This window comes from Drosophila simulans, chromosome 3L (genome assembly GCF_016746395.2).
Source record: "Drosophila simulans strain w501 chromosome 3L, Prin_Dsim_3.1, whole genome shotgun sequence".
NCBI classification, from domain to species: domain Eukaryota; kingdom Metazoa; phylum Arthropoda; class Insecta; order Diptera; family Drosophilidae; genus Drosophila; species Drosophila simulans.
The window spans coordinates 10,924,989-10,952,584 of NC_052522.2; the positions used below are offsets into that span (position 1 = coordinate 10,924,989).

The window sequence follows — 27,596 nt, forward strand, 5'->3', positions numbered from 1 at the left end:
GTAGCCGCAACTTGGAATCAGTTGAGTTTTAAGCTTCGATGCGTTCGGTTCGCTATTCCCGATACGGCGTGATTCTAAAAAAAAACACGGTTTGGTGCACTCTAAACTCGCAACGATCCCAAAAATTCGACAATCGGAGTGCTAAGTGCTCGGATTTTTTGACCAAAACATAATTGTGAGAATTGAGAAACTTGATTAGTGTCATTTTTTGATTTACTTCGGATTTTTTTCGGATTTGTACTGAACACACATTTCTGGCGATTAAAAGGTAAATGGGTTTGACTTTTGACCTACAAATATATATTCTATATCTATTTGTAATAACTGGGTGGGCGGACAACTTCCGTTCAATATCCGGTCCTCCTTTCTATTTGCCACTTTTCTAGGCCCACTTGCAGTTCAATGGATTTCCACAAGTACAAGTATTACTTAATTTCTTTGCTTAATCCGATTTGCGTGCATTGAACTTTTCATCTTTGGGTATTTTTCCCTGTTGATGTTGTAGTCGCTGTTATTGTTTTTTATCTTTTTTTTTTTTGCACCAACTTCTTGTGGTTGATTGTTTTTTTTTTGTTTCTCCATCTCAGTCTGGCGAGGCAAACGGCTTGTTCTCATTTTATTTAATGAGTTCCCCGGCATTTGAGCCTTTGTTTTGCATTGTTGGAAACCCTGTTTGTTCAATAGGTTTAAAACGTTTCAGTAATTCAAGCCGAAGCGAAATTATTAGCAGGTGGATTTGACGCTAATGGGGCATTCTGATATCGTTTTAGTATTGAATGAAATGTTTGGTAGCCAAATTTAGGTTTTTGTAGTTTCTACAAACATACAGAAAAAGCACAATTGATTGTTTATAATCCACCAAATGTCACCGCAATAATTTTCTAATATTTTAATATATTTAATATTTAGAAACCTTTAAATGGAACCAATATTTGTCTTGGTATTTTTTTTTATTTCTTACCTCTATTATCATAGTTAACCAAATATGTATTTTCTCCAAAAAAAAGTACTAAAAGTAGTAAGTAATAGCTTTCTTCCGTTGGAATTCCTTGCTGACCACACAATATGATTAACTCTTTAGCCAAATTAGAAACCAGTTAAGCTCCAGCCAATCGTAGATCGATGTCAAAATTTGTGAGCCCAGCATGTGCGACCCATTTAGGTGGGTCCATCAGCCACCTGCTCGATCTCCCGGACAGTTGACCGGGCTCATTATCCGACTACCAGCTAGCGGTTTTTCAACTCAAAAGCGATTCGCCGACACCTGAAGTTCGAAGACCCATTGGCAAACCATTTGCGAACCCGAAAAATCCAAAACCAAAGCCCAACCCAAACCCAAACCCAATCGCCGCGAAAGCCACAAAGCCAATTCTGTGCAGAACAAAAGCCAAACGGAGATCGGAGCCATTAAGCCTGGCCAAGAGTTTCCAGTCGGCCAAAAGTCATTAAAGACAAAAATCTATTGAAAACGGCAAACAACACGCCTTAAAAAATACCTTGGCTCTCGATGATGGCGGTGTGGGGTACAAAAAAAAAAGTATTTCTGCAGTTTTCGTGTTGGCCAGGTGGTATGGATGTATAGATGCCATGATGCCCCGTCTCTAAGCCCCCCACCATGTTAGCCATGTTAATTACGCGCTTATCAGTTCGTTACAAACGCTGGAGTTTCTCTCCATGCCAGGAGGAGAGTCCAGCACAACCCGCAATTACGGACGTGTAGTGTCCAGCTCATAGGCCAAGTCGAATTCCACAGGCGTTCTAATTTCTTTGCTCTCTTTTCGCTGCGATTAATCAAAATTGTATCTATCGGATGCAAGGCTTCTGCGTATGTGTGTACTGTAATTACTGGATTCTGCATATGAGTACATAATGATAACCCTCGAAGCGATCCATTCGCGCTCCATGCCAGTTGGCTCACTTTCTCCTCCTTTTCGCGGATGGGGCAGGAATTGGTGGGTGTGGCGGCCACTCCCCCGCTCCCCGCAAACACCGATTCAATTTGACAATCTATAAAAATATTGATGATTATATTCAAATTGTATGAAAGCCAATGGAAGCTACAAGACATGCAGGTAGAGCTTGGTTTTCATACTTCTCCACATTCAGGTGTGCATCCACTTTAATTAAGAAAACCATTAACAATATCGATCATAAGATGAGGTTTGGTTACTTTTTCGTGTCAAAAGTTTTCTTTTTATATTTATTTTTAATTATGTATTTCTGCATTTAAATAAGTATCAGCTGAAAAGCTGAAAACACTGAGCACAAAAGCGGAGCACTTCCACTTGAGTTGGAAATCAATTAATTCCTATGTAATTTGTTTTGAAAATGAAGTTATTTCAACTTTATCTGTTTTTAACTGCCATAAAAAAGGTTATTTATACATGTGTTACTATTATAGGCTATGAAATGTTTTTATTTCAGTCTGCTTGATATTTTGGTAATTTCTAGAGGTAATTTCATCATGCATATTCTGTACGAAGAGTGCAACATTGCATTGCATAACCAAGTCACCTGCATAAACATTAAAAATCAATAAACTTGTCACCCGAAAAGGAAAACTAAATGCACATTTTCCGCTTGCGTAATCTGCCGAAGAAGCCACCAAAAAAAAAAAATGAATAAATAAATAAAAAAAAACAAAGACGAATGCTGTGCCGAAAAAACTGATTTTCGAAAACTTTGAAAAAAAGTATTGGCGAATACGATGCAACCGAATAATGGTTACTTTCTAATGCCGTTTCCTGATGTCCCATGGTTTTACTAGGATTTCCTTTTTTTTCCGCTTTGTTGGTTTGCCATGGACATTATCACCCCGAAAACCAAAAACTCACTTGACAGCCAGACGCCGCCCCGCTGCCCCTGTCCCTGCGCCACCCCTTTTTCCACATTGTCATTGAAGTCCATCGACTCTGCGCAGACCAACTGCATTTCCCACTCAAGACAACATTTCATAAAGTTTATTAAACTTTAACCAAATTGTTAAAGCGCCTCCATTCCTCCAACCCCGCTCCGCATCGCATTCACTTTTAGTGCTGCTGCTGTAGGCGCTCCAAACGAGTCCGTCAACTTTGGCCAGCCTCGGACCAAAACAAACTGCCACATTGGCCGAAGTGGTTGGCTGGAACGCATTGGTAATGGTAATGGTAATGGCTCTAACCACTCGGTATCGTAGTTTTTGTTTTTCCCTGAAGTGGCAAACATTTTCCACGAACACTCCAATACAATTCACTCCACTCCATACGAATCATATTCCATTCAGGAGCAGTCGGGCGGGATTTTATATGCATTCGTGTGCGGCGAACGAGAATCGCAAATTAATTTTCAAATTGCGTTAAGTGTCAAAAAGTAAAATCTATTAAGCGATCATTTCCTTTAGAGGAAAACGCAATGGGGAAATGCAAGCAAATCCAAAGTGCATTATGATGCAATCGAAGAGTTGCAAATTGATATCAAATTCTGTTATTAGTTAATTTATTATCCTGCTTTTATAGGTATTCAAAAAACTATGGTTCATTCATTTAATATTTATTATTGATTTCAATTAATGATTTAAATAGCATTTCGAACAATTCTTTTCTACTAGAAATCAAATCTAAATACCAATGTATTTTACTTATTTGATTTTATTTATATCTATACAAAGCTAATTATTTATTTATCATAAAGTGCTTAAACAAAAAGGAGTTTTAAAAAACCAAACTGTACTTAATGGTAAAAGAAATGTTAATTTATTTACCTGGCACGTAATTTCTTTAATGTCAACTAACCTGACAATCAGTTAACATCTCCTAAATTGACAGCTAAGAAAGCAAAGAAATTTGCGCAGAAGGAAAGCTATTTCGTTTCAAAAAGTTAATAGCAATTCAAATTCAATGTATATATCTTATTATTCAAACCATTTTTTACCATTTGTTACCATATTCTTGACTTAAGTTTAAGCTTGCACCTCTTATTCAAACACATATGTATGTAGATCCCAAACTTTAACCATATAAATAAACTGCAGGTTGAATCACCTTACTCTCATGCAAGTAGACAATACCATTCGAACAATAAACAAAACAAACATGCTAGTGCATTTGACTTAATTAGGAAATTGTACAAGTGCATGAGCTGAACCCTCTAACTCCAAAGGCAATTGCCATTAGCCACATTAACCGCATTTTTCCATTCCGCCAGGCAGCGATATGTCACCACTTGACTAGCCGCCATTTCCATTCCATTTCCCGCCCTCAACCACGAAGTGGTTGCCTCAAATGCTGCACTTGCGCATTTGCATTGAAAGTTGTTTTGGTTCGGTTCCAATTGAAATTGAAAATTCCATCAGGGAATCGCGGCGTTTCATTCAACTGGCAGGGAAAAAAATGTACTGATTTGGTATTGAAATTTTTCAAAGCGAATGACATTGAAGAAGTTGAGTAAAATGTCAGGGGTTAACAATGGCTTTTTGTAACTTTTTGTAAAGTCTATGAAAGAAGTCACTTGTGGCAACATTTACTCCAAATTTGCTATATTTATTTATTACCTCATTTTTGGCCACTTTGGCTTCGCAGAACAAGTTTAAACATTTCGATTGTGAGATCGAAAAACCTTAGCTATATATATGTACATATATTCGTGGCTAAGAGAGAAAAGAATGCGGCAATAATCGCCAGCAGCCAATAAACATAATTGCTCGACGGTTTTGCCAATCATTTCGTGGGCGTGTCTTAGCATTTTTTCCTGTGAATTTCCATTTGCAACGATTTATTTCATAGAAAAGCAATGGAAAACGGCCGAAACTTGCATTAAAAAATGCCGAAATGTCTGGGACAATTGGACATTGCGCATACGCCCGGTTGGCCACAATTTGATTATGGAAGTGCAATTTCAGTCGTTTCCTCATCGAATCTCGTATGCAATTTATTACACACCCACTTTTACCTACACGCGAAATAATAACACGCATATCGACCCAATTTCAATACTATCTTTTATATATATCTGTTTTTCCCCCATTTGAAAAGGCAAGTGGAACGAGTTTTTCGGCTTGATCCAATGACCTCAAACCAAACGAATTCAAATTGAGCGGGCCAAAAGTGTAGCTAAGTAAAAAAAGTTCACACCTAAAAGGCTTTGCTGCAAAAAGTAAAAAGCCACGATTTATTTGGGCCAAAATGCAGGTGAATAGCCGGCGAATAAGCCACAATTCGATCGCACTACACCTTAGTTTCTGTTTCAATTTCGGTTTTCTGTTCAGTTTTACCTTGCCCAGCCCAACAAATCGACTCTTGTGCCCATTTTCAATGCAAATCGCATTAAGGCAAATGTTGCAAACGGCAGCCAGCAGCTTTTGCACACACGCCACAGGTAATTTGTAACAATTTCTTAATGACCAAAGCGGCAGAGAAGCACAAAAAAGCGAGCAAACCAGACGCGAAAACGGTGAAATGAAATGAAATTAAATGTTATTGATAGCCAAGTTGCAAATGCAGATATGCAGGAGCCATATTGGTAAGCTTAAATGGTTTACAAGTCAATTTTTTAAAGCCACCAACGAACATTAAAAACAACATAAATGGTTGTTACAGTTTTAAAACCAAAATATTCAACAAACTAAATGGTTTTTTTCATCAGAAAATTTAAGCAGCGCTTCAAATTTCATAAACTTTGCCTGGCTAAAAATGATTTTTTTAAATTTACAGTGAAATCTTTAATAGCTGAAGCTGATTTTTGAATAAAATTATGTCTGCACTTAATAGTTTAGCCTGTCATATGTACAATAAATATGGTTACTCCATCACACTATTATTAACTGATTAGTGTGGCACTTATTTCATTTTGTCTGCAGTTTGCGCCAATACCATGCATCAGACTAAGTCAGCTATTTGAACTTAATTGCCTATCGGTATTATTAAGTGGCTAATAAGAGAGTGCATATTGGCAGCACGGATGGCTCTGTGAAACTGCTAATATACATTACGGTCAATTTGCGTGGCTAAGCCGCAATTGCCGTAGACTTTCGTCGGATGAAGTTTGTTGGCTTTGTGGGATTTTCATTTTGCATACTCCTCACAATCTCTTGCCAAATAAATCGCATCGTTTTGGCCAATCTGAAAGTGAAAGAGGCGCTGTTTAACTTTTTCAGGCTTATGAGTATGCCAAATAATGCTTTTGTTTAAGAATAGTTTATGCTTTTAAAGAGTTATTATCTGCGACTTTTAAATGTAAGAAAAGATGAGCTAAAAAACTTTCCCAAGTTGCTCGTGGGAAAATATATAAAACTTTAGGTTTAAACTCCAAAAATATTATAAACAAAAAAATTATTTTCATTTTACTTATATTTAATACAATTGGTCATTAATAAACTTATTTTTTGTGCTATATTACAGGTTTGTAAATCACTTTTTTGGTCTTGGATGAGCTAAGCTCGCGATTTCTCGGCGCAATTTCTATTTTTAATCGAGGCTCAAGTATGTACGTACCTATGTGGGTAGGGATTTTAATGCAAATGAGCATCGACAGACAAGCAAACAAATCAAAAATGCTAATTACGCAGGTAGAAATCAAAGTTCGGCCAGCAAATGAGAAAAGGAAAGCCGAAAAATGGCCAAGTCGACTGCCAATCAATGTGATTATTTGCTTAATGGAAATTGAATTTTTGGCCATTGCAGACGGATTGAGATTTATGCCAAGTGTCTGCGAGCTTTCAAGTTCAATGCAGTGGGAAATTTCAATTAACGAACCAAAAAAAAAATGCCCAAAAAATAGAAATTGGCCACTTGAAAGCGATTCACCGCCGTGGGCACACGAAAAATACAGAGGAAGCGACTGATGACCAGATACAAAGATATCTATGTATATGTATAGATACAAAGATACAACGAGCGGTCTTGTCAACCAACCTACGCTTTTTCTGCACTTGACCGGCTAATGGCTTTTTTGCGTTTCATTGAGCCAAACAAACTGGAAAAAAAGAAGAGAAAAACTGTCCAGCATCTTGGCTTTTCACAATTTGGCAGCTTGTTGAAAGTGAAATGTGTGAAAATGGCTAATTAAATGCACGAATGCCCCGCAACAAGTACATCATCTTCATCTTCGCGGCCTGGGATAATGTGATTTGACTAGCTCACGTAGCGGGGTTTCACTATATGGCTAATTATGAAATTTCAGTTTGTTTTTTGTTTTGCCGCCTTCTTTAGTTTTGGAGAGCAAGTCATTTCCGTCGGTTTATTGACTGATTTTTACGACTGCCGATCCCCGAAAAGCAAAACTTGAAAGCGCCATTTGTTTACTTCTGTTTCACTTTTCTTGTTCTGCTTGTGGATCAACAGCAATGTTTAATAACGCTCAGCACGTAGCTTTAATTACGCTTCAAGTTTGTTGCCTGAGTCTTTTGTTTTACGACTAATTTAAGCCACAAATGTTTATCATAAAAGTGGTCGACCATAATTGGGTTTATGGTTTTGATTTAATGCCCTGTTCATTTGGTACACAAACCTACATATTTTAGAAATGCTTGGAAAGGGCAATATAAACACAAAAAATTGTGTTAGTATGGTAATCTCTTTTTTGTTATCAGAACTTTAAACGCTTTCTTTATGCAATAATCTTTACAGATACCGGATTTCGCAATAAGTGGATTCGCTCTTACAAAATTAAATGGCGAATTCAGTTCGTAATTTATGCAAATCTCTTGAACTCATGTCCCAACCGTTGAACTCGAATAAAGAGAATAAGCTGAATAGAAACCCAAACCTCCAAACCTCCAAATTTGTCAATAATGAAACTGATAGATTGACAGTCGGCAAGAATGGGAGAAATTCTGTGAATACCAAATGCAAATCACCATTTGCATAATGTAATTTTAGCGAAAATTATAGATTCCTCAGCAGGTTATACACAATCGTTGGAATGCAAGCAAAAACAAAAGCCAGCCAGCAGAAAAATTAAAATCAATTCTAGCACAGATCCAAAACAGGTTTTTCCTAATCAAAACTGTGTCAAATCTTCGAGAATGCGCCGCAGAATTACTCAGATATTTCAAAATGCAACAAAAAGAAAAATATTTGCTTTAATCAGTTGTCTCGAATGGCAAATCGAATATTTCTCTGCCTTCTTTCGGTTTTTTTTTTCTTTTAGACATTCTCAAAACTAATTGGGCCTCCGACTGCATAAATAAACGCGAAGCGGTCGTTTAGGTTCATTGACTTGGATTTTAATGCGATTTCATGGTTCGGGCTTATAACTGTGCCACCTTTCTGAAGTCGATTAAGTTTACTAACGTGGATTTTTAGAAAAGTATCAACTGTCCGCAGTGGGAAAGTTTCAGGTGAAAGGGCAGTCAGAATCTTTCATATTTGATTTTATATAAAATATTATGCAAATATCACATCATTTTAATTGCAACCTTGAATCACGCGAACGTTTAATGTCATATATCTTGGCAAATAAATCACATTAAATAAATAAACATTCGAAAAATATAAATCTTTGTTTACGCAGCGGATTCATTATGCGCCGCATTTGTTGTCGTATTTTTGGATAAATATTTATTTGGGATTACTTAGGATTATTTCGATATACTAGAGAATAATTCCCCCGAAAAGCAGCAATTTGTGTATATTTATTTATTATTTATTTAAGTAATGAGCGAAACGGTTTTTTGCGTGGCAAATTCACGGGGCTTGTTTAGCTTTGGAGTTTATAATGGAATATATAAATTTTAGCCATGGAATGGTACTGACAGATTCAATCTTTTCTGCTGTTGCTTTTGTTCTCAGTCAACTGATCTTTGTTATTTGGGCTTGTTGTGGCTTTGTTGCGGTTAGTAAAGTTGCATTGTTGAAAATAAAAGTGAGCGCCGTCTTCTTAGAGGCGGTTGATTGTGGTTTGCCGTCTACGTATTTGTATCTGACAGATATTCAATCTTCATCTTTGCCATCGAATCGTTCGTCAAACGTGTTTTATTGTATGAGATACTTGCGCTATTTTCTGCGTCTTGTCTTCTCATCTCAAGTGGGTTCTGATCCCCGCGCTCCACCCGCTCCACAACTATACATATACCACGTATTTATGATCGTATTGGGTATGGGTACGTGTATTACCTGGGTCTGGGCCTGGGCAGTCACGACATTTGAACAAGCAGCCCCATATTGCCGACGACGACAGCTCAAGGTCGCATTCCTTGCAGGTGACGGAGTCTCGAGTCGTTTGGCGATTTGCTTCACATCGGCACTCGATGTCTGCAGCAGCTCTCCAGGCCTTAGGACTCCACTCTGAGTAACTCTATTTCGATGATGGCTGAGTGGGCGGACAAATGAGTTTGGGTTTCGGCTACCGATCCGCTGCTCAAGCCAAGAAATCCCATGACAAGTGCTTAGGAATCAATCAAACTTTGGCTGCATTCGTTGGGAGCACGTGGAAGTACTTAGCTCGGCTTAGTTCCGCTTGTAGCAATTCAATAGAATATATATTTAGATTTTATGTATGCTTTTCCTAAGAACCTCGCATTTCACACATTTTTATCATAAAATCCTACAATTTTCTTTGGAATTTTCCTTCATTCATTACGATGTGGGTGTAGATCGTACAGACAGTTCCTGTTCAGAGTTATAGGCATTGCCATTAACGCTCCCAGAGAAAAACCGAAGACAAACTAGAGTCGGCAGACTTTAAGATTCCATCTGCACCTAATTTATGATGGGGAGAGCTTCTTTTTTACCCGCCAGCAATGGCAATAAACAGGAGATGCCAGTACGTGAGGAGTACGACTAAATGAAGTCACGACCGTTCAGAGAAGAAGAATTGTACACATGTGTGCAGCATGTATTTATGTGGGGGATGGGTGGTGGAGCTCCAAGTAGGGTGTGTCCGCTGATCAGCCTCCAGGCGGGGGAATCTCGCCGAGAGGCGCAGCTCAGTGGGTTAATGGAACAGCTAAGTGAGACGGAAGAGAAGTAATACGCGCTAAATGAGGATCTACTAAAGTCAAATAGCAGATGATTAATTCAAATGTTGAAAATTATTTACCACAACGTGTTTTTAGGCTTTAACAATAAAGATCCATTAGGAGCAGCTTAACTATTGCTTTGAACACATTTGACTCAAATCATTATTACTTTAAGTTAATTTATAATTATCTTAATGTGACTACAAGCTGTGCTTTCTTTATTAAGCAACATTTGTAAAGTTAAAAGTTAATTGGAAAAGGCGAATGATTTTGGGTGGGTTCCAGCCAGCGGGAGTTGGTCAGGTTAAGGTGAAGCTGCAGGGGCATTGGGGTGGCTAAGTTGAGGGCGCGAGGTGAAACATGGATCACATCTCTTTATGGCCAGTCGTCGCCTTCTCCTGTGCGTTTGAATCGCTTGGCCACGGTTCGGATTTGGTTCGTTTTTGGTCTTGGTTCGACAGCCCAGAGAGTGAAAAAAATAACTTAAACTTTTACTTTCACTGCCAATTTGACTGAACGAACAGGCCTCGTCTCTCAATTTGCATGGCATGTGGACTGGATGAGATGGGGGCAGCAACTGAGGTACCCTATGGTTATGGTATGGCTGAACAATGTTATTGTGTGCTGTATCTAAGACTTATTTGCAAATGTATCTGGCGGCAATTTAGCGCGCAGATACGAGTGTGCATCTCGAGGGCCCCTTCGCCCAGTGCATTGTCTTCAGTCGTCAGTCTCCAGTCTTCAGTCTTCAGTCTTCAGTCTTGCGTCTTTAGTTTAATTTCATTTTCACAACAGCACCGGCAAAACAACATCTTCGGCTCACCTCTGCCCAAGTGTTCAGCACACGTGTATATTCACATGTGCTGCAATCTGATCGTCACGTCGAGATTTCAGCCGCAGCAGGCAGCAAATGTTAATGATGAGCATTTGATAATAGCATTTGGGTTCGCGAACCAATCTTCTACTCTTCTCCAGCTTAACTGATGTTGGACATGCTGCTTGTAGTTGTTTACCCGATTATTCGCATGTATTGCGAATGTCGGGAAAATGGAAATGGTCGTTGACTGCTCATCAGCTCTTCGATTCGGCGAAAGTTTTTCCAAGTGATTGAGGATCGTAAAGAGGAAAAGAGGATGCACTTTGTAGCGAGGAGAGTACCTATTCCACAGAAATAAATTAGAATTTAGTTAGTTAGTAGATGTATGAATGCAATCCAAGATTACAAAAAAGTCAAAGTTAAGGCAGCAATTAAAACTCAATAATCATACAGTAGGGTAATAGCTGAGCAATGTTATTTTCGTTTTTCTCGGGCTAAGTTGGTTGGCTGGCAATTCTGGCCTTGTTCTTAATAGACAAGCGCTGTTTTTGCATATATTTTCATGGCAGATGCATAATTAAGCCGTCGTTCACGGTGCTGTGATATCGGGTTCCACTGCTGACCGCAGTGACGATGCTAACCTTGCGTGAAAAGAATGCAGCTGCATTGAAGTTCGTTGCCTAAGTCTTTCGTATGCGGGCAGCTCGGAATTCTAATCAAGGCCTGAGGGCGTGGCCCTGCCACATATCACGTAGACGAAAGCCCAACGAAATTGAAAAACAAAGCTAACTTTCTTTCCGTTACTCTCACTTTGCCAGCGCTTATCTGGAATGTGTTTATCTTGCATCTGCATAAATATGGAGATGCGACATCGAGCATTTCGTAAGACTTAAATGCGTTTTGGGCCATGTTTTCATTTTCATTCGGCCGTGTTTATGTTGGAAATCTACCGATCGGTTCAACAGATCGGAGTTAAAGACGCGTGTGCCTACGTAATCGTCTTGACACGTCTTCTTTGGCCAGGTGAAAGACCCCAAGATACGAAAGTCACCCGCGGCGTTGTGCTGACATATTGATGCTGCCTCTTCCGCGGCAGTTTGATGGTAGCGCACAATAGCAGAATTCAGCTCGAATGGTGTGTCACACTCTTGATACCACAATTAAGTTGGTAAAAGTCAACAATCTGAGCTGATATACGAAGTGAGTTGAAGATACAAGTGCCTCTATGAATAGAAACAATGATGAATGGGGAAATAAGATGAGGAAGGGAGATTTGAACCAAAAAGATAATAATTACATATCGGAAGTTGTATCAAGACATTATAGACAATGCAAAGTAATTCCAAGCCAACTACAGACCAAAAAATGGTAGTAAATCAAGGAAAGAGTCTATAGTTTCATACATAAGCATAAAAGTTAAGTTAAGTTAAAAATAAATTGCAAATTGCTGCCATATGTGGAAGAATTTCTTAGTACACTTAATGATTTGCGTTCAAATACTTGTACTTGCAATAAATTGTATCTGTATGCTTTTTAATTATAACAATGAACATAAACCGCTGTGAATCGTAAGCCAGATCAACATACTCCAATTAGGCGAACCAGCTTTGTTGTAAGAAAATCAAAATCAAATTAAGATTCCGACCAAAACTTCGCCTCGGCCTCCGGCTGCGCCGCCAGGCAATAAATTTGATATTTAAAGTAAATTTTCAATTTCTACGCGAATAGATATTTCCATAAATAAACCGCATAAATCAGAGCTGCGATCGTTGAGCTGACGGAGCTGCAAAGCCAGCTCGGCTCATTAGTAATCAAAAGCTGTGCAGCTCTGCGCCAGACTGAGAATCGCAGAAGTGGAGAATCTGAGACATGGCTATTGAATTCTGGCCGAGAGCAGAGACTTGCACAAATTGTTGCACAAGCCGCGCGGCAGCGATTCGTGGGCTGTAAGTGGCTGCTTGCCACTGGAGCGATGTCGCCAACGCATCCAAGTGGCCTCCGGCGCCGTTTTGTCTATACATCACTCAAAGAAAAAATGTAGGCAAATTTTGTATCATATTTAACCACATTTTTTCAAATATTCCATATATTAACAAATTCGAGATAATTACTAAATGGTTTGTTCGAATGCATACAACATTTGTGATATAAATCACTAATTTTTGTATAAAGCCACTATATTTGACTCAGTGTACTTACTCCCTGGGGACCGATAGTCAAGACTCTCCAGACCACCGAGCACAGAACCCCAGTTAACTCGTTGACTTGGTCTTAATGGCCATTCGCTTGTGCTGTGCTCTGTGTCAATTTAAATATTTTAGCCATTTCATTTTGTGCCGCTGACCGGCAAAAACACTCGAGTGTCGCTTGTCGAACGGAAAAAAGTCTTCAAAAATTTCTACTATTTTGCATTTGAGCAATGAACAATGATCACTGTTTCAGTAGTTAACAACATTTTTTACGCTCTTCGCTGGCAGTGTTGATGTTAAGTGGATTTCTTAAGATAAAAGCAAAAGTAGTGCTGCCAAAGAAACACATAAAATTGTTTTAAATTTTTGGCTGCAAGAGTGTTGAACATGGTATGTTGTAAATTCAGATTGATTGGTAGTAAAATTATATAAGACCCTAGAAATACTTTCCTTAATTGTGAAGGATTTATTTAGTTTATTTGATGTATTTTCGCAAGTAATTAAGTATAGGCTGTATTCATTTAACACCTCTAGCTTTATCAAGTTATAATTTTTATTAATTAATTAGCAAAACTATCAAATGCTACACATCGCTTGAAAAGTAAGCCAGTAGCTTTTGGGTCTAAAAAATATGTGAAATATGTTGAATATTGAGATAAACGTGTTGTTTTAATTAACAATATAGTAGCAAATAAATACGAGTACAAAAGCTAAGTCAATTTTTGGAAAGTTTGTAAATATTTAGTGTTCAATCGGTTAGTTTAACTGGCTTTGCTTGAGGATTTTTTGACCTTGATCTTGGTTCCGCCCACCGATGACTTTTTGCGTCCATTTAATTTGGCCTTGTTGGAGGACAAAGGTGCCGGTTTGGGCTTAACCACCCTGGCCTCAACCCGAATGTACAGATCGTAATTGAAGTCGCCGCAAGTCTTGCCTGAATGAGAGATCTTGATTAAATTAAGTTTCTAGCTAAGTAATACCTATACTAACCACAACACATTTCCTCGCCGCAGGACTCGCAGGTCATCAGTCGAGTTTCCACAATTCCGGATTTATTCTTGATTTTCTTGACACAATTGTTGAGGGCAAACTCCCGGCGATCGCGAGCCTCGGTCTTTAGCTCCAGCTTTCCCATCTCAACCATGCGGCTGAAGTACTCCTCCTCCTGTTTGTTCTTGGGCCTCAGCGTGGTCAGCATCTTCCAATCGATGGGCACCGCACACAGTTCCATCAGCACCACATCCTTCATTTCACCGGGCACCGGATCCGCATACGTGTACATCGCCTCTCGTTCCCCGTTGGCTCGCAGCAGCTTTCGCATCTCTTTTTTGGGCATCTTGAAGGCGTAGTCCTTCTCCCGGATCTTTATCTCCTCGGCGCGCACCTTCACCGGTCGCATCTTGTAGTCGGGCACCTTCTCCAGCAGCCGTTTGAACTCCTCGACGGTCTGGATATTGCTGCGGCTGAGGTCCAAGACGGGCACCACCGTCTTCTTTTTGGACAGCAGGTCGTCTAGTTTGCTCATCTTCACGTGGTTTTGTTAATTAATATTTAATTGAAATTATTCCTTTAATTTTCTGAATATTTCTGTACTTGTTTTTCCGTTTAATACCTTGACAAATCCTTTGCGAGCTATCGATTAAACATTGCCGGTTGCCAAGCAATTTGACATGTCAACTTTAAGCCCATTTCTATGCCAGCTGAGTGACTAAACGTTCCGTTTCTCTCCTTTCCAGATCCACGAACATCTTTATTCACGTGCCGAAGCCACAAGTTGTTGATAGATAACTCACTGGGCAAACAACAAACACGACCCGAAGACCCAAGAAACCCGTCGTCGAGCAACCGAAAACTGAAAACAAGAAACAAACAAACCCAAAACTCTTGTCTGGCATTTCATTTGCTTGGATCGCGTTACGTGGTGCGGTTGATGTTGGTCGTCTGCCCGCCAAAAAGAAAGTCACGACAGAAACGAGATTTCCAAGATTCTGCAACGAAAGTCAAAGTTACAAGTTTACTCCAAATTCGAGTCTTTTTGGCCCGGTTCAACGTCTTTGCAACACATTTTCGGTGTCTGCCCGTGTGTGTGCCACTTTAGAAAGTGAAAATCGAGTGCAGTCCGCTACTTTGTCTGGAATCGAACTCATCTGAATCTCAACCCATCGGCGGCTGCAGTTGAAAGTGAATTTGTTTCGGGCTGCAAGTGATCACCATTTTCGTGATTCGATTTTTGTGGTGTTGTGAATTCATCACTATCGATCAGTAGTAGCCCGGGGTTTTCGGCTACTTGAATCCACTTCACATCCATCGACAGGAGATTTGACCGGCAAATCGGAGTGGCAACAATGGAGGCCGAGGAAGTTACAAAACTCGTCGATGGCGTGTATCGGGTAAGTTTTTCAATCATCATTACAACATTTCTTATTTGTTTTATTAATTAAAGCACTCTGTGTGAGTTGTTAATTGCCAAGGAAAATGGCAGCTAAAGAGGGTATAAGCATTCTATTGCTGTTTTATGTCATATTCATTAAAATATCATATATGAAGGGGAATGAAATAATGAAGATTCTTTAATTTTTATGCCTACTACTTACAAATCGTCTATTAATTCACTTGGGGGTCATATACAAACTTATGTAACCCGACTGGCACCTAGGTACTAACGTACCTGTTCCATGAAGGCCATTTCTATTAGCCACTTGAGACTAATTCATAACAATGTTTATGTTTTGGAAAACAATTTATAACTTTAAACGTTTTCTTTTTGTAAACCAAATTTATCGCCACACGCGATCTCCATAAGCGGCAGCAAATGAAAGCAACCAAAATTAATCTACAAAATGAAAACAAAAAGCCGTGACTTGAACGTATTTCTTGCATGCCCTTGAAATGTTACGAATATATACAAAGATTATGCACTTAAATATCTAATTACCAGAGAGATTAAAATATTTTTATTTGGCTTTAAACCGGTAAAGTGCTAGAATCTCAGATTTTATTGGCAAGCTTTAACTACCACTAAAAAAAAGGGTGCTTAAATCATAACCAGTAACGGAGAACCACAAATATTTGCAGATAAAAATGGCAAGCAGCATTTGAAAGTGAGGTTTTTCTTGTCGGCTGTAAATTTGTAGCCAAATTTGGTCACGACATACGGTGGCTGTGTTGTGCCTTTCGGCATACATTTTTGGCCATAACATATATAAACCCGTATATCCAACGGAGCAAACGAGTTCAATTTTGGGTTTTGATTTGTTTGTTTGCGAACCAACTGAAATCCAACGCAAATCCTCCCAAGTCGACGACAGACGCGACGACTCCGCCTCGAGAGTTTGCCAAGTTTTGGCTTCTCTTTTTCTTTGGTTTTTTTTTGGTTTTTGCATCGGTTGCATCTGCCCGCAGTTGAGGTGTATTGCACATTTCGCGCATCTATTTCATTATGTAACTTTTGGTCTTTTTTTTGTGTTTTTTTGTTTTCTTTCTAGCAAAACTAGCTGTTGCTGTTTTCTGCGGTTTCTGCCGCTTGAAATTGCGGAAATTTTGTTTTTGGGCTCGTTTCCTTGGCTTGTTGCACATGGCTGAATTTTCGCGACCACCATTTGCATTTTTCCCCAGCCTTGTTTTATTTTATTTTTTTCGCACTGTTATTGTCGCAGCCATGTAATGAATCGAGTAAATAGGTGCCGCTGGCTGCTTTTAATTAGTAGGCTTGCAAGCGGGCTAGTGCAAACGAAAGACTCAGGAAACGAACTTGCTCTGTCAATGGCAGGAAAAAATCGGAATCGGAATCTCAATGGCCGCGCATCAATCAACTAAAGACACTTCCTCAACACACACACACGCACACACACCGACCAGATTATGACTTAATTCCCGGTGATTTATGCGCAATTGTCTTGGCTGAACTGGTCTTTCAATCGATTTATTATCTCAACATTTGATTTTCACATTTTTTACTGTTTTAGTGCATTCATTTTGCCTCGTTTGTGTGTTAATAGATCGCCTGTCTTTCGGCCTGGGACTCTGTGTGAATTCACTTCTGGTTTGGTCTGTGCAAGTTCTTGAACGGGTGTCTTAATTAATTCGATACCATTCGGTTTTCGGCTGGCTATTCTAGACTCATTAGCAGACCTCCTATGCTTATCGTTATATAAAGTCGTTTTTGGCCTTTCTAAAATTGGCACACTTAAACGTTTTTATGGGGGTTTCTCACATACGGGTTTGCAAATGGATCAGGAATGTTTGCTTTTACTAAACTGTGTGTTTTATAACTACATTTAATGAACTATCCTGCCCTCATAAATGTTCTGAGTAAAGGAATGAAAAACATGTAAAAACACCTAAAATTATATGTTTCGAAAATTTATCGTTGTCTTCGTTACATTTTTATGTTCAAAATGATTAATTAGATCTCTCATGTGCTTAAATCCTTATATATTTCACCAGATTTATTGTAATTTTAGCAACTTGTTCAATTTTTTTGCCGGCAACCGTAATAAATCTTTTGCTCTGTTCAACCATAAATCTTAAATGGCAAACGAGTAAGTTGGTTGAGAAATTTACTCAAGAGATGATTGCTCAATACGCGCTTACTTTCCCTTTTAAATACATAATGCTTTTAAAAAACAACACACTGTTGAAACTAACATATTAAATAAAGAGTAATATTGGCTGCGAATTTATCCCACACACAGAACTCCTCGAAAAACCCCGAAAAACAACTCGTTCACCTCTCACGCGAATCCATTATTATTTTTTCGAGTGAATAAAACCGCAAGTTGGTGCTGTCAAGTCGATGTTCAAAACGCATTTCATTCCAACAGCTGCCAGCGAATTTGCCAGTGGCGATGAATGCCTTCGGATTGTTTGTCATTCGCTTAGATTTATGGCACATTCCCCGCAACATAAATCGAAACTGAAGCCGCTCCAAGAGCCTGCTGCCATGATGATGGGATCAGAATGACATCCAGCTGACCACACAGCAAAAGCCAACCTGCTGGGGGGGGCGATAAAAAGTGGCAAGGAGGCGAAGCCCCTCAAGAGTTTGGCACCCAGTCCCACTATGGTGCACATGTACATACATATGGTGGGACGATGCTGAAGCTCCGGCAAGAAATGCAGAAACAAATTAAAATTGCAGCCACCTAATGCCCACAGACAGTTGGTGGCATGGGGATTGGAGCTGTGAAAAAAGGTGGCAAGTGTGCACTTCGGACCTGAGAATGGCCAACTGGGAACTGGGAACTATTCACTGCAGCTGATTGCCATGCTTGCAAGGCATTTCTAAGGCTGCTGCTGTTGCATTAGAGGGGGCGCCGCCACTTGGAACGATGTCACATCGTCTGGATACAGGAGGGGATCGGGGGCACACAGTGGGATGTGACCATGGCAAATGGAACTGGGTTAACGTCCGACTCGTCGGAAAGAAGCCCTAGCAAAGCCAGCTGGGTCCATTTCTTATGCAGCTCAACGGAAGGGATTGATTTGGTTCTTTCATTTAATAGATTTAAATAAACTAGATAGTTGTATTATAAACTAATTAAATGTATTTTTTTGATAGCTAAAAGAGTATGTATAACCAGTGTATAAGTTTTTGAGCCCAACCTATGTCAACACTTGTTTTTTTTTGTTGCTCAGGACGTAACACTTGTCATGTCCTGCTGCCATATAGCCATTGCTATCATCAAGGACATCTAGTCTTCGCTACATTTTCATTTAAGCTGTTTTTTTTTCCAAGTGCCTGGGAAGAAGTCACGCAAGCGAGAATTACGTTCGTTTAGCATTTTTCACGCACTTTGCGTTCATCTGTCAGCGGAGTGGAGGGTTTTTCAAAAGGGGTGGAGGGGGGTTTACCTACAGTTGGGGCTACCACTCCCCCGAAAACTTGCCCCTGCCGCCCCGAAAGAAGGCGTGACTGGTTGCGCCTTGACGCCTTCGTTGAGGTTTTTGTCAACAGTTAACTTGGCTCGCTGGCAAACCTGTTGCGTGTTGCCTTTTGCATTTGTTGGTTTCTAATTGGCATAATTGCGGCTTACTGTTGTTGTTGTTTTTTTGGGCTGGAACTGCATTCTCGCATGCTCTGAAGTGGGTGTGTCGATAAATTATGGCCTAACCCGTAAGACGCTCTCCACAAATCCCCCCATTTCCCTGATCCGCGCTATTAATACGACACCGGAAGAAAATTGTGCAGGGAAAGTACCGACTAGAAAGTATATACGCTTAACCTATAATAAGTGATAATATATATCTTAGAAAACCAACTAGTTATTGCAACTACTTACCTTTATACATATATGATTTTTACAATATATTTTATCTAAGTTCTGCTAGTTTTCTCGCTGTGTACCGCCCAACATTCCGCCTCGTTGGCGTTGTTAAGCACTGGCGAGGCTTTCGTGTTATGCTTTGCATTTAGTATCTGTTTTAATTAAAAAAATTATACATGTGTGGCGCTCACTGCTGGCGATTTATGTTAAGCGACGATTAAAGACCAAGTCACTTGGGGTTTGGGCCGGGGTTTTCAACAGGGTATTCGGAGCTGAGTACTAAGTACTGAGTATGCTGGGCAACTAGCGACTACCTCAATTAATTTTGGGTTAAGTGTTGTCGGTGGGTCGCAGATTCGCGGGCGTGATAACCGATTGCGTCAGCTTTGGGCCAAGAGTGGGTGAGCAAGATGAAATGTTAATTGCTGGATCGAACGAGCCGGAATTTGTTAAGCAGTTAGGGCAATTACACGGCCAGATAGCCATCGCATTTAAAGGAAACCTGATTTGTACTTCGGTAATTTAAATTGCGAGTTGTACAAAGTTGAAGTGAAGTGAAATAGGACTTCTTAAAGTTGTGATAAACTTTTAAGGAAATGTAAAACCTTCACACCATTCATAAGTTCAAATTGTGGTTAAAAATCCTAACTAAGCATACTTGAAAATAACAAAACAAATATAATAGCTCGTTGTTATTGACTTCTTTTGATTACTATAAACACTTTACTTTGCTCACTGATTTTATAATCTGTTGTCATAATTTCATTCAAGGGTATAATTATTTTACGAAACCCTAAGGTAAATCCCAAATAAGTAATACAAAAATCAATCCAAAAGCATTGATTGCATTAACCGCAAGATGTGCACACCACAAATTATAGGAAAACGAAACAATTAACATTGATAAACCCATAAACGTTGGCCTCTTCGAAAACGCACTTGAATCCACGAAATTGCTTGGCTATCTGTATCTGTGCGTGTTATTAAGGTATCCGTATCCAAATTAAACAAACTGCGCTGAGGTCAGCAGAGTCAAGTGCACACTTGGCTAAAATAAACATTAGAAGATACAGCAAAATACAGCTTTACGTGCAGCAGATATCTGTATCATCGAGTAATGCTTTAAACTAATTCAGCCAGCTAGTAGATCATAAAAGCAAACACTCAGCACACCAAGTTGAATCGTTAAAAGCAGACGACCTTGCAGCTAAGTATCTGAATATCTAAGTATCTGAGCGCGAGTGCTGACTCGATTCGATTCCCATGCCTTGCTGCCACATTTGTGGGCAATAAATTTGAAAAAAGTAAATACATTTGGCAATAACCAAATAACCAAATGACACACATGGCACAAGCGAAGCGAATTGTTCCGCACAGAATGCGTTGTTTACATGTGGGTTTTTGACATTTTCTTGCTAATTACTTTGGGGGCCATGGAATTCGGTAGTCAATGGTGGACGGAAGTGATTCGAATGTATCTCTCCGCTATCACGAGAACAACAATCAATTATACTTAGCCGCAGCATTGGATATAGATAGTTCCTAACGAACATTTCAAAAGAGTGACTTTCGAACAATGCGAATGCTTTGTGTCCAAAGAGAATTCAAATTTTTTGTCGGTTTCGTATTTCTTTGGGCTTGCGTGTTAAGTGTTTGGCATTGTCTGCTCGCCAAACTCGACTTTTGGCCAAGCCCAGGACCAAAGTGTTTTCTTTGTCATTATTTATGGTGTTTTATGGTGTCAACAGACCGGTGATGTCAACTTCCCTTCCACATGGCAATCCATACACGTCATCTCGTCGTTGTAATGCAGCTTCATCCCAAAGTTCACATCACGAATTGTATGCAAAATCTGTGCTCAAGTGCAAAGTTGTTAATTAATTGTTCATCGTTTTGCATTTACCGACTGATAAATTGATTGATAAAACAAATGACTCATGTACAGATATAGATTCTTATGTAAATAGGCTTTGCTGTTGGGAAGTTTTGCGAATGATAAATCACAAGATGAAATCTGGCAGTAATTGTTTTCTTCTTTGTAAACTTTTTACTATTAGACACTAAACTGCAATCAATAAAGTGCAATTTTATTATTTTTCAAGCCAAACAATTTGAGAGTCAAACTTCAAGTTACATATACATTAGACAGACAACAGATAGTACTTTAAGATTTATCTGCCAGCAATATTTGGCGATGCAACAGATAACTTTCATTTTGTACATATTCACCGCTACTAAATCATAGATGAGAGATTACTAAACGAGCAATTAGCATTACGAGTATGTTTAAGTTGGCTACACGGAACTAATGATGTCGCTGTGCCTGACCACAACATTGTCTCAAATCAACTTATACAACCCGACTTTTACTGCCAGCGGCCAACCGAGGAAAACCATTAAGCCAACTTATCGTTAGGAAAAATGTTTATACCTAATGAAATTGAAATGTTGGTGCATGCTGCTGACCAGTAAATTACATTTAATTAATCATATGATAAGCTAGTACATACTATATATGTATGAATATCCGCGCTAACGATTCCATCGATCTCTTTTTATGAATTGCAGAACATACTGGATAGATTCAATCCGGGTGCCAGGCAGCTGATCGCAGCGGGCAAAAGTTACCTCAAGGCGTTGCACGGTGAGTTCCAGAGCCATGTGCTGGTGCTGGTCTATAGATACCCCATTGTAAAGTAACACCATAATCGACTGCCGCAAGTGCAGTACAGTTAACTAATTTGCAATGCATTCCGTGCCATTTCATGCAACAGGTGCCGCAACCGCCTCGCGTCTATTCAATGAAGCATTGGCCAAGATTGCGATGAACGCCCAGCAAAGCGGAACGGGCGATATTGGTAAGACAAGACAAGCCCCACATCAGACCCGCAAAATCGCCAAAAATAATAGATATCACATATTCTGTACAGGTTCAGCTTTGATGAGCGTTGTGAATGTGAACAAGGAGATACAGGATCAGCAGATGAATATTGTAAGTTAACTTAAGTTAGTTTCAACTTAACAAAGCCTCTAAACATCACTTCTCTGTAGCTAAAAGCCTTCTACGTGGATCTATTGGTGCCATTGGAGACAAATCTGGAGAAGGACACAAAGGTGGTGCAGCATGAGCAGAAGAAGTTCCTGCAGCAGCACAAGGTGCGAATGGAGAGCTACCAGAAGGCCGTCTCCACGATGAAGAAGCAGCGCAAGAAAAAGGCCACGCCCGAGAACACCGAAAAGGAGCTTAGGGTGAGTGGATACCATATATGGATATAATTGATCTGAAGAGCCACCAAAAAACCTTACTTTCCCACAGAGCCTTCAATTGCTCGAGGATCAGAAGAAAAAGCTGGATGTGTTCTGCGATCAGAGCTACAAGAATGTGAGTTCATTGGCTGTCGGCCGAATCTTGATCCACCCATTCGCGGAAAAGAATTTTGTACTTGAAAAAGTGACGGATCGATTACACTGATAAAAAAAAGTAGTGGAAGTTGTCAGAAAACTAGCTAGCAGACTTTAAATGTATTATAATTCCAAAATTGGTTATTGTATCTAACTATCTTAAAGTTCTGATTTTACAATCCACCGCAAAAGATTCAAATAATTTTAGAAATAATCTATGATTTGTTACCGTGTATAACCCTACCAATCTTTCCCACTTCCGTTCCGGGCGAAAAGGCCATGACACAGGAGCGACGACGGTACGGATTCGTCTTGGAGCGCCAGTGCTCGATCGCCAAGCACTGGATGGTCTACCACACCACCGGCAAGACGGTAATTGATAATAATTTCGAAAATTGGCAAGAGATTGCCGCTTCTCGTGAGATCATTCCACCGGCCGCCTATGAAAGTGGATACAGTACCAGCAACGGACACAACAACAACAACAGCAGCAGCAGCGGCGGCAACAACAACACCAGCGGCAACATGCGACGCCTGGTGAGTCATCACATAGCCCATCCACGCCCATTGTATTCCCAAAACGATTCCGATCGCCGATTGGGCGCTAACCACTCTGTTAACAAACCATGAGGTTATTCTGGATGCCATACAAACAAATATAAACGCTTTATAGAATTTGGAAGTGGTTAATATATTTCAATAATCCTTACATGATTCCTTTGAATAGGAACGAATTAAGGACGGCGAGGATGACCACCTCCAGGGACACGGAGCTCAGCTAAAGAAGTCGCGCAGCATCGATGCCCCCTATGGTGATATGCGCACCCTGCACGAACGGGAGAACCTTTCCGGATTGGGCGGAACTGGACCAGCGCACTATGCCCAGAACTCGTTGCCACGCGCCAAATCTGATTTCAATCTGGCTTTAGTGGGCACTGGACAGAGCTCAGGTGGGCATATAAGCATTTGAACATTTGAATTCCATTTAATATCTCTTCCATTGACAGCCAACAAACACAAGATCATTGAGGAGCAGCTGGCCACTCTGGGCGACGATCAGCGCGGTGACCAGCGTCCATTGGTGAAGGCCCTCTACGCCTACATGCCCTCCGGCGAGAATCAGTTGTCCTTCGAGGAGGGCGACCGCATTGCTCTGGTGGGTGGAAAGGCCAAGGGCTGGCAGTTCGGTGAGAATCTGCGGACACAGCACTTCGGCTGGTTTCCGGTGGCCTACACCAATGCGGAAGTGGCAGAGGCGACCACTTCCGGCGGCCGGCGATACGAAAACATGCTGATGAGCTATGAGCGAAATGGTGGCGGATCGGGATCCGGTTCTGGCGGAGGCGGTCTGCGCAGCTATCAGCAGCAGCAGGATTACGAGGCGCAGCTGGAGCTAATGGAGAGCCATGAGGCAACGTACCGCAGGCGAAGGAACCACAGTGCCGAGGAGTCATCACCCACGCGGATGTTCGGCGACACAATCAAGCAGCAGAAGAAGTACCGCCCCGGATCCGGGGCCAATCCGCGCCCGGGTCCGCCACCCACACTGCCCGCTCCGGTGCCCAATGGACCGCAGAGCCAGTCTTCCAGGATGCTGAACAGCTCTCAAAGCTTCTGTGCCTCCAACGGAGGAGTGAATGCGGCGGTGGAAAGACGCAAACAAAAGCTACTAAATGGCGTTCAGGTGGGAATATTTTCGATTAGATTATACATTATGTAATTGGTTTTAACGGCAGAGCTCTAAACATCCATCGGGCAAATCCGGAGTGGCGGCCAAGACCTCGCTGCACAGCAGCAATGACAGTGGATTCGCCAACGAGCCTCCACCACAGCCGGAAGTTGACTATTCGGATGAGGAGCCAGCCACACAAAGAGTGGCCATTCGGTAGGTTTTTAATGGAACTTTGCGTGATACCTTATAAGACGGACCTTATATCTTGTAATCTATTTTGAAAGATAACGTCCGTTCCATAAAGTATCATCAAATTAAATATAATATAAATGGAGCGGCTTGGAGAGCAAGACTTTAAGTTAATTGTAAATATCAAAAATTCATCAGACTTTCGTTCTCCAAGCCACCAAGCTACCTGTCACTAATCCCTATCAACATGGCCCATTAAACTAAAGTCCTTGTCGTGCTATTTCATTACGTTTTATGCCTGATTTATTTAGAGTGCCTTTTTTGATTGAATTTATTTATTTTCGTTTGCTTTTCTTCCGCTCTTGTTTGATTCCATGTATCGCCATTATGCCCTGTTGTCATCCTTTGTGTTAACCAACCAAATATGCACCCACAACACACACTCAAACACTTCGAAACCACACCCTCCAACACACACACTTCAAACTATGCCACACGAATCCGAAATATAATAAATAAATAAAAAGACGCCGGGCGGACACCAATTCGCATACCAACACGGTGCCGAGGGATGTGGCCTCGTGGACGTTGAACCGGAACTTCCGGAATAGCGTCGATAGTCAGATCGACGACAAGAGCCTGCACCGGCTGAGCCGGCAGAGCGGAGGAGTGGGAAAGATGCGATACGATCTTATTGCCTCCGATGACGAGATTCTGCAGGCATCCAGCGCCGGTCTGAAGCGCACCAAATCGTTCTGGAAATTTGGCGGCGGACGCAATGGCGAGGATATACTGGCCGGCATGTCTTTGTGGCAACACCGCGACCTGGTGGCGGCACCAAATCTGGAGGAGATGCGCGATCGTGATGACTTGGAGCGGCGTTTGGAGGAGGATCGCAATGGCACACTGACCAAGTCGCATAACTCCAGTTCCTCGCAGGAGAAGCGCGAACGGAAGGACAGCCTGACCAGCACCGAATTGTATGGCGATGAGGATGAGAATATCTACGGAGTGAGTCCACAGCAACCGCCACTGCAGCAACAGCCGCAGCAGCATCAGCAGCATCAGCAGCAACAGCCGCAGCAGCACAGGAGCAGCTATACTCCCAAGTCCCGCATGAAGATCATGAAGACCATTGAGATTGACATTGAGGAGCCAACGGAGGCGGAGCGTATGAGCACCATGCGACGCGGTCAGTCGCAGGATCAGCAGCATGTGCAGCAGCAACATCGAAAGTTGGACAAACAGGTCTCCGGCACCGGATCCCAGCACAAATCCCTGACTTTGAGTCGCACCAAGAGCAACCAGCAGCAGCAGCAGCAGCAGCAGTTTCCACTATCCACGGATGAGGGTGAAAGCGATGAGCACGGAACTCTGAAGCTCAGCGATGTGAACAACTTCTTTGACGGCGAGGGCAAGAACAACAGCCATGGCCATGGACTGGTCATGAAGACGGTGAAGCGACAGGACATACTCAAGCAGTATTACACCAGCGAGGATGAGGAGGATTCCGATGCGGAACTCAAGTCGACTAGCTCCGATCCGTACGATTGCATCGTGATCAATGATCACCTGGTGCGCAAGGACGACAAGATGCGGCGCCATCACCAGCAGCAGCATCAGCAAATGGAGTTCCACACCTTCCGCTCCTCCACATCCACGACGGCGACCAATACGCTGAAAAAGAGCTCATCCAAGGACCAGGACAGCACATTGACCCGCAATTCGACGGCCAGTTCGGGAGCTCCGACGGCTACCATCCTGCCGCGAACACGCCTGCTCAAGTCCTCCGCCTCCGCCGGTAATAACATCGGCAACAGCAGCGCCACCTTGGAGCGGAACTCAAAGGGCCTGGCCGGAAACAAGAGCTACGGACCATGGTACGACTTCTGGGATCAGGAACAGCATGGCCAGAAGTCCGCGAGTGCCAAGCTGAAGTAAAGAAAGGATTAGGGATCGGTGCGTGTATGAAATAATACAATAATTTCGCCGTCTTCTTACCGGATAAGAAAATGCGCAGAGAGAGAGAGAGAGAGTGTGAAAGTGGAGGGAAAGTGCGGCTGGGGAAAGGATAAGTTACGTAAGAGTGATCCCCAGCATCCCAAACCTTTTCCAGTTCGCCTTGTCTCCTCCTTCCTTCGAATTAAGCATTATTTACCCTGTATAATTTCTTAGTTTAGCCTAAGGCAAGTTCTGTTTTGTTTGTTTTATGTACATATCTTAAATATTACTCTTAAAAGCTATTGCAATTTTGTGTTTTTGCCAACGATGGCAATGGAAAAATGCCAACCCATTTCTGTACATGCCAGAGGAAACTTTCTAGAACAAGGACCTCTCCATTGAACATTCAATCCTTTGAGCTTCGGTGCCTGCATGCATATCATTAAATGTATTTTGTTTAAGACTAAGCTCACGCCCTATTTCGCCATTGATTAGCCGGAATAATGCAAAAATGTCAATTGGTTTTTAGCAGGCGCGGTATATATCGCAACTATTCCATAGATTACTGACCTGTAGCGAGCCCGTGTATCCCAGCTAGCCCCACCATTCCCCGTATTAGGTTGTTTTTCCAGCCGTAAGTAGAGGTCCCAAGGATTGGGGATCGCATTCCTCAACTGGACACGTCATTGATCTTTTGCAGAGCCTCCCAGTTCGCCACGGTCAAGTTGCGACACACCAAGACCAACGACCGATCGGCACCGATGATCTATCGGAGTGTGAACAAGTAGCAACGACAGCGGAAGGTGGAGTTTTCCCTGTGACCAGTCGTCGGTTGCCGGATGAACCGGAAGCTCCAGCTGCAGCCACACCACACCACACTCTTAATCACACCAAACACAAACGAACACAATCTATACAAATCACACTTTTTATATAGCGCATATATGTACCATTCCATACCACTTAAAGGCATTGTCACTTAGATCCTCCAGTTGCTTCTTGGCCTGGATATTTGGTAGTCATTAAGTCGTACTGTTTGTTAAACATTCTGTTTGTATGTACTTATATGTTAAAGTTCGAAATGTATATTCCAATACCTAATGATTAATAAACCTTATAAAGTTAACTATTGTACTGGAATCTGTGTGGGACATTGAACTGAAGGTTTTAGTGCGCATTTGTGTTG

At 41.3% G+C, this 27,596-nt stretch overlaps 2 protein-coding genes across 6 annotated transcripts; one reads left to right on the forward strand and one right to left on the reverse strand.

Moving 5' to 3' along the window:
- Positions 1–27,536, forward strand: LOC6737633 (brain-specific angiogenesis inhibitor 1-associated protein 2). 5 transcript variants are annotated; one of them, XR_001599791.3, is made up of 13 exons: positions 1–268; positions 14,677–15,330; positions 21,775–21,850; positions 21,981–22,064; positions 22,137–22,198; positions 22,258–22,455; positions 22,523–22,588; positions 22,885–23,145; positions 23,336–23,558; positions 23,616–24,292; positions 24,345–24,493; positions 26,940–27,044; positions 27,111–27,252. XR_001599791.3 is itself a non-coding variant. In XM_016171298.3 (12 exons), exons 2-12 carry the CDS (start codon positions 15,286–15,288, stop codon positions 27,196–27,198), a joined length of 1,929 nt encoding a protein of 642 aa, XP_016031403.1. In that variant the 5' UTR covers positions 1–268; positions 14,677–15,285; the 3' UTR covers positions 27,199–27,536. The 5 variants fall into 5 exon arrangements, 3 of the variants coding, with proteins under 3 accessions (XP_016031403.1, XP_016031404.1, XP_016031402.1); XR_005544056.2 differs by having other exon boundaries at positions 26,943–27,044; XM_016171298.3 differs by lacking the exon at positions 26,940–27,044 and having other exon boundaries at positions 27,111–27,536.
- LOC6737632 lies at positions 13,591–14,692 on the reverse strand. Its single transcript, XM_016169777.2, has 3 exons — positions 14,553–14,692; positions 13,931–14,465; positions 13,591–13,874 (listed from the first exon to the last, which is right to left on the reverse strand). The coding sequence occupies exons 2-3, from the start codon at positions 14,463–14,465 to the stop codon at positions 13,702–13,704; spliced, it is 708 nt and encodes a 235-aa protein (XP_016031405.1). The 5' UTR covers positions 14,553–14,692; the 3' UTR covers positions 13,591–13,701.
- Positions 27,537–27,596: the final 60 nt, after the last annotated feature.

Coding starts and splice junctions, on each gene's coding strand:
- LOC6737633 (XM_016171297.3), top strand. CDS start 15,286: ATGGAGGCCGAGGAAGTTACAAAACTCGTCGATGGCGTGTATCGG. Junction 21,851..21,980: donor TTACCTCAAGGCGTTGCACG/GTGAGTTCCAGA, acceptor TTCATGCAACAG/GTGCCGCAACCGCCTCGCGT. Junction 24,293..24,344: donor AGCTACTAAATGGCGTTCAG/GTGGGAATATTT, acceptor TTTTAACGGCAG/AGCTCTAAACATCCATCGGG.
- LOC6737632 (XM_016169777.2), bottom strand. CDS start 14,465: ATGAGCAAACTAGACGACCTGCTGTCCAAAAAGAAGACGGTGGTGCCC. Junction 13,875..13,930: donor CGGCGAGGAAATGTGTTGTG/GTTAGTATAGGT, acceptor TCTCTCATTCAG/GCAAGACTTGCGGCGACTTC.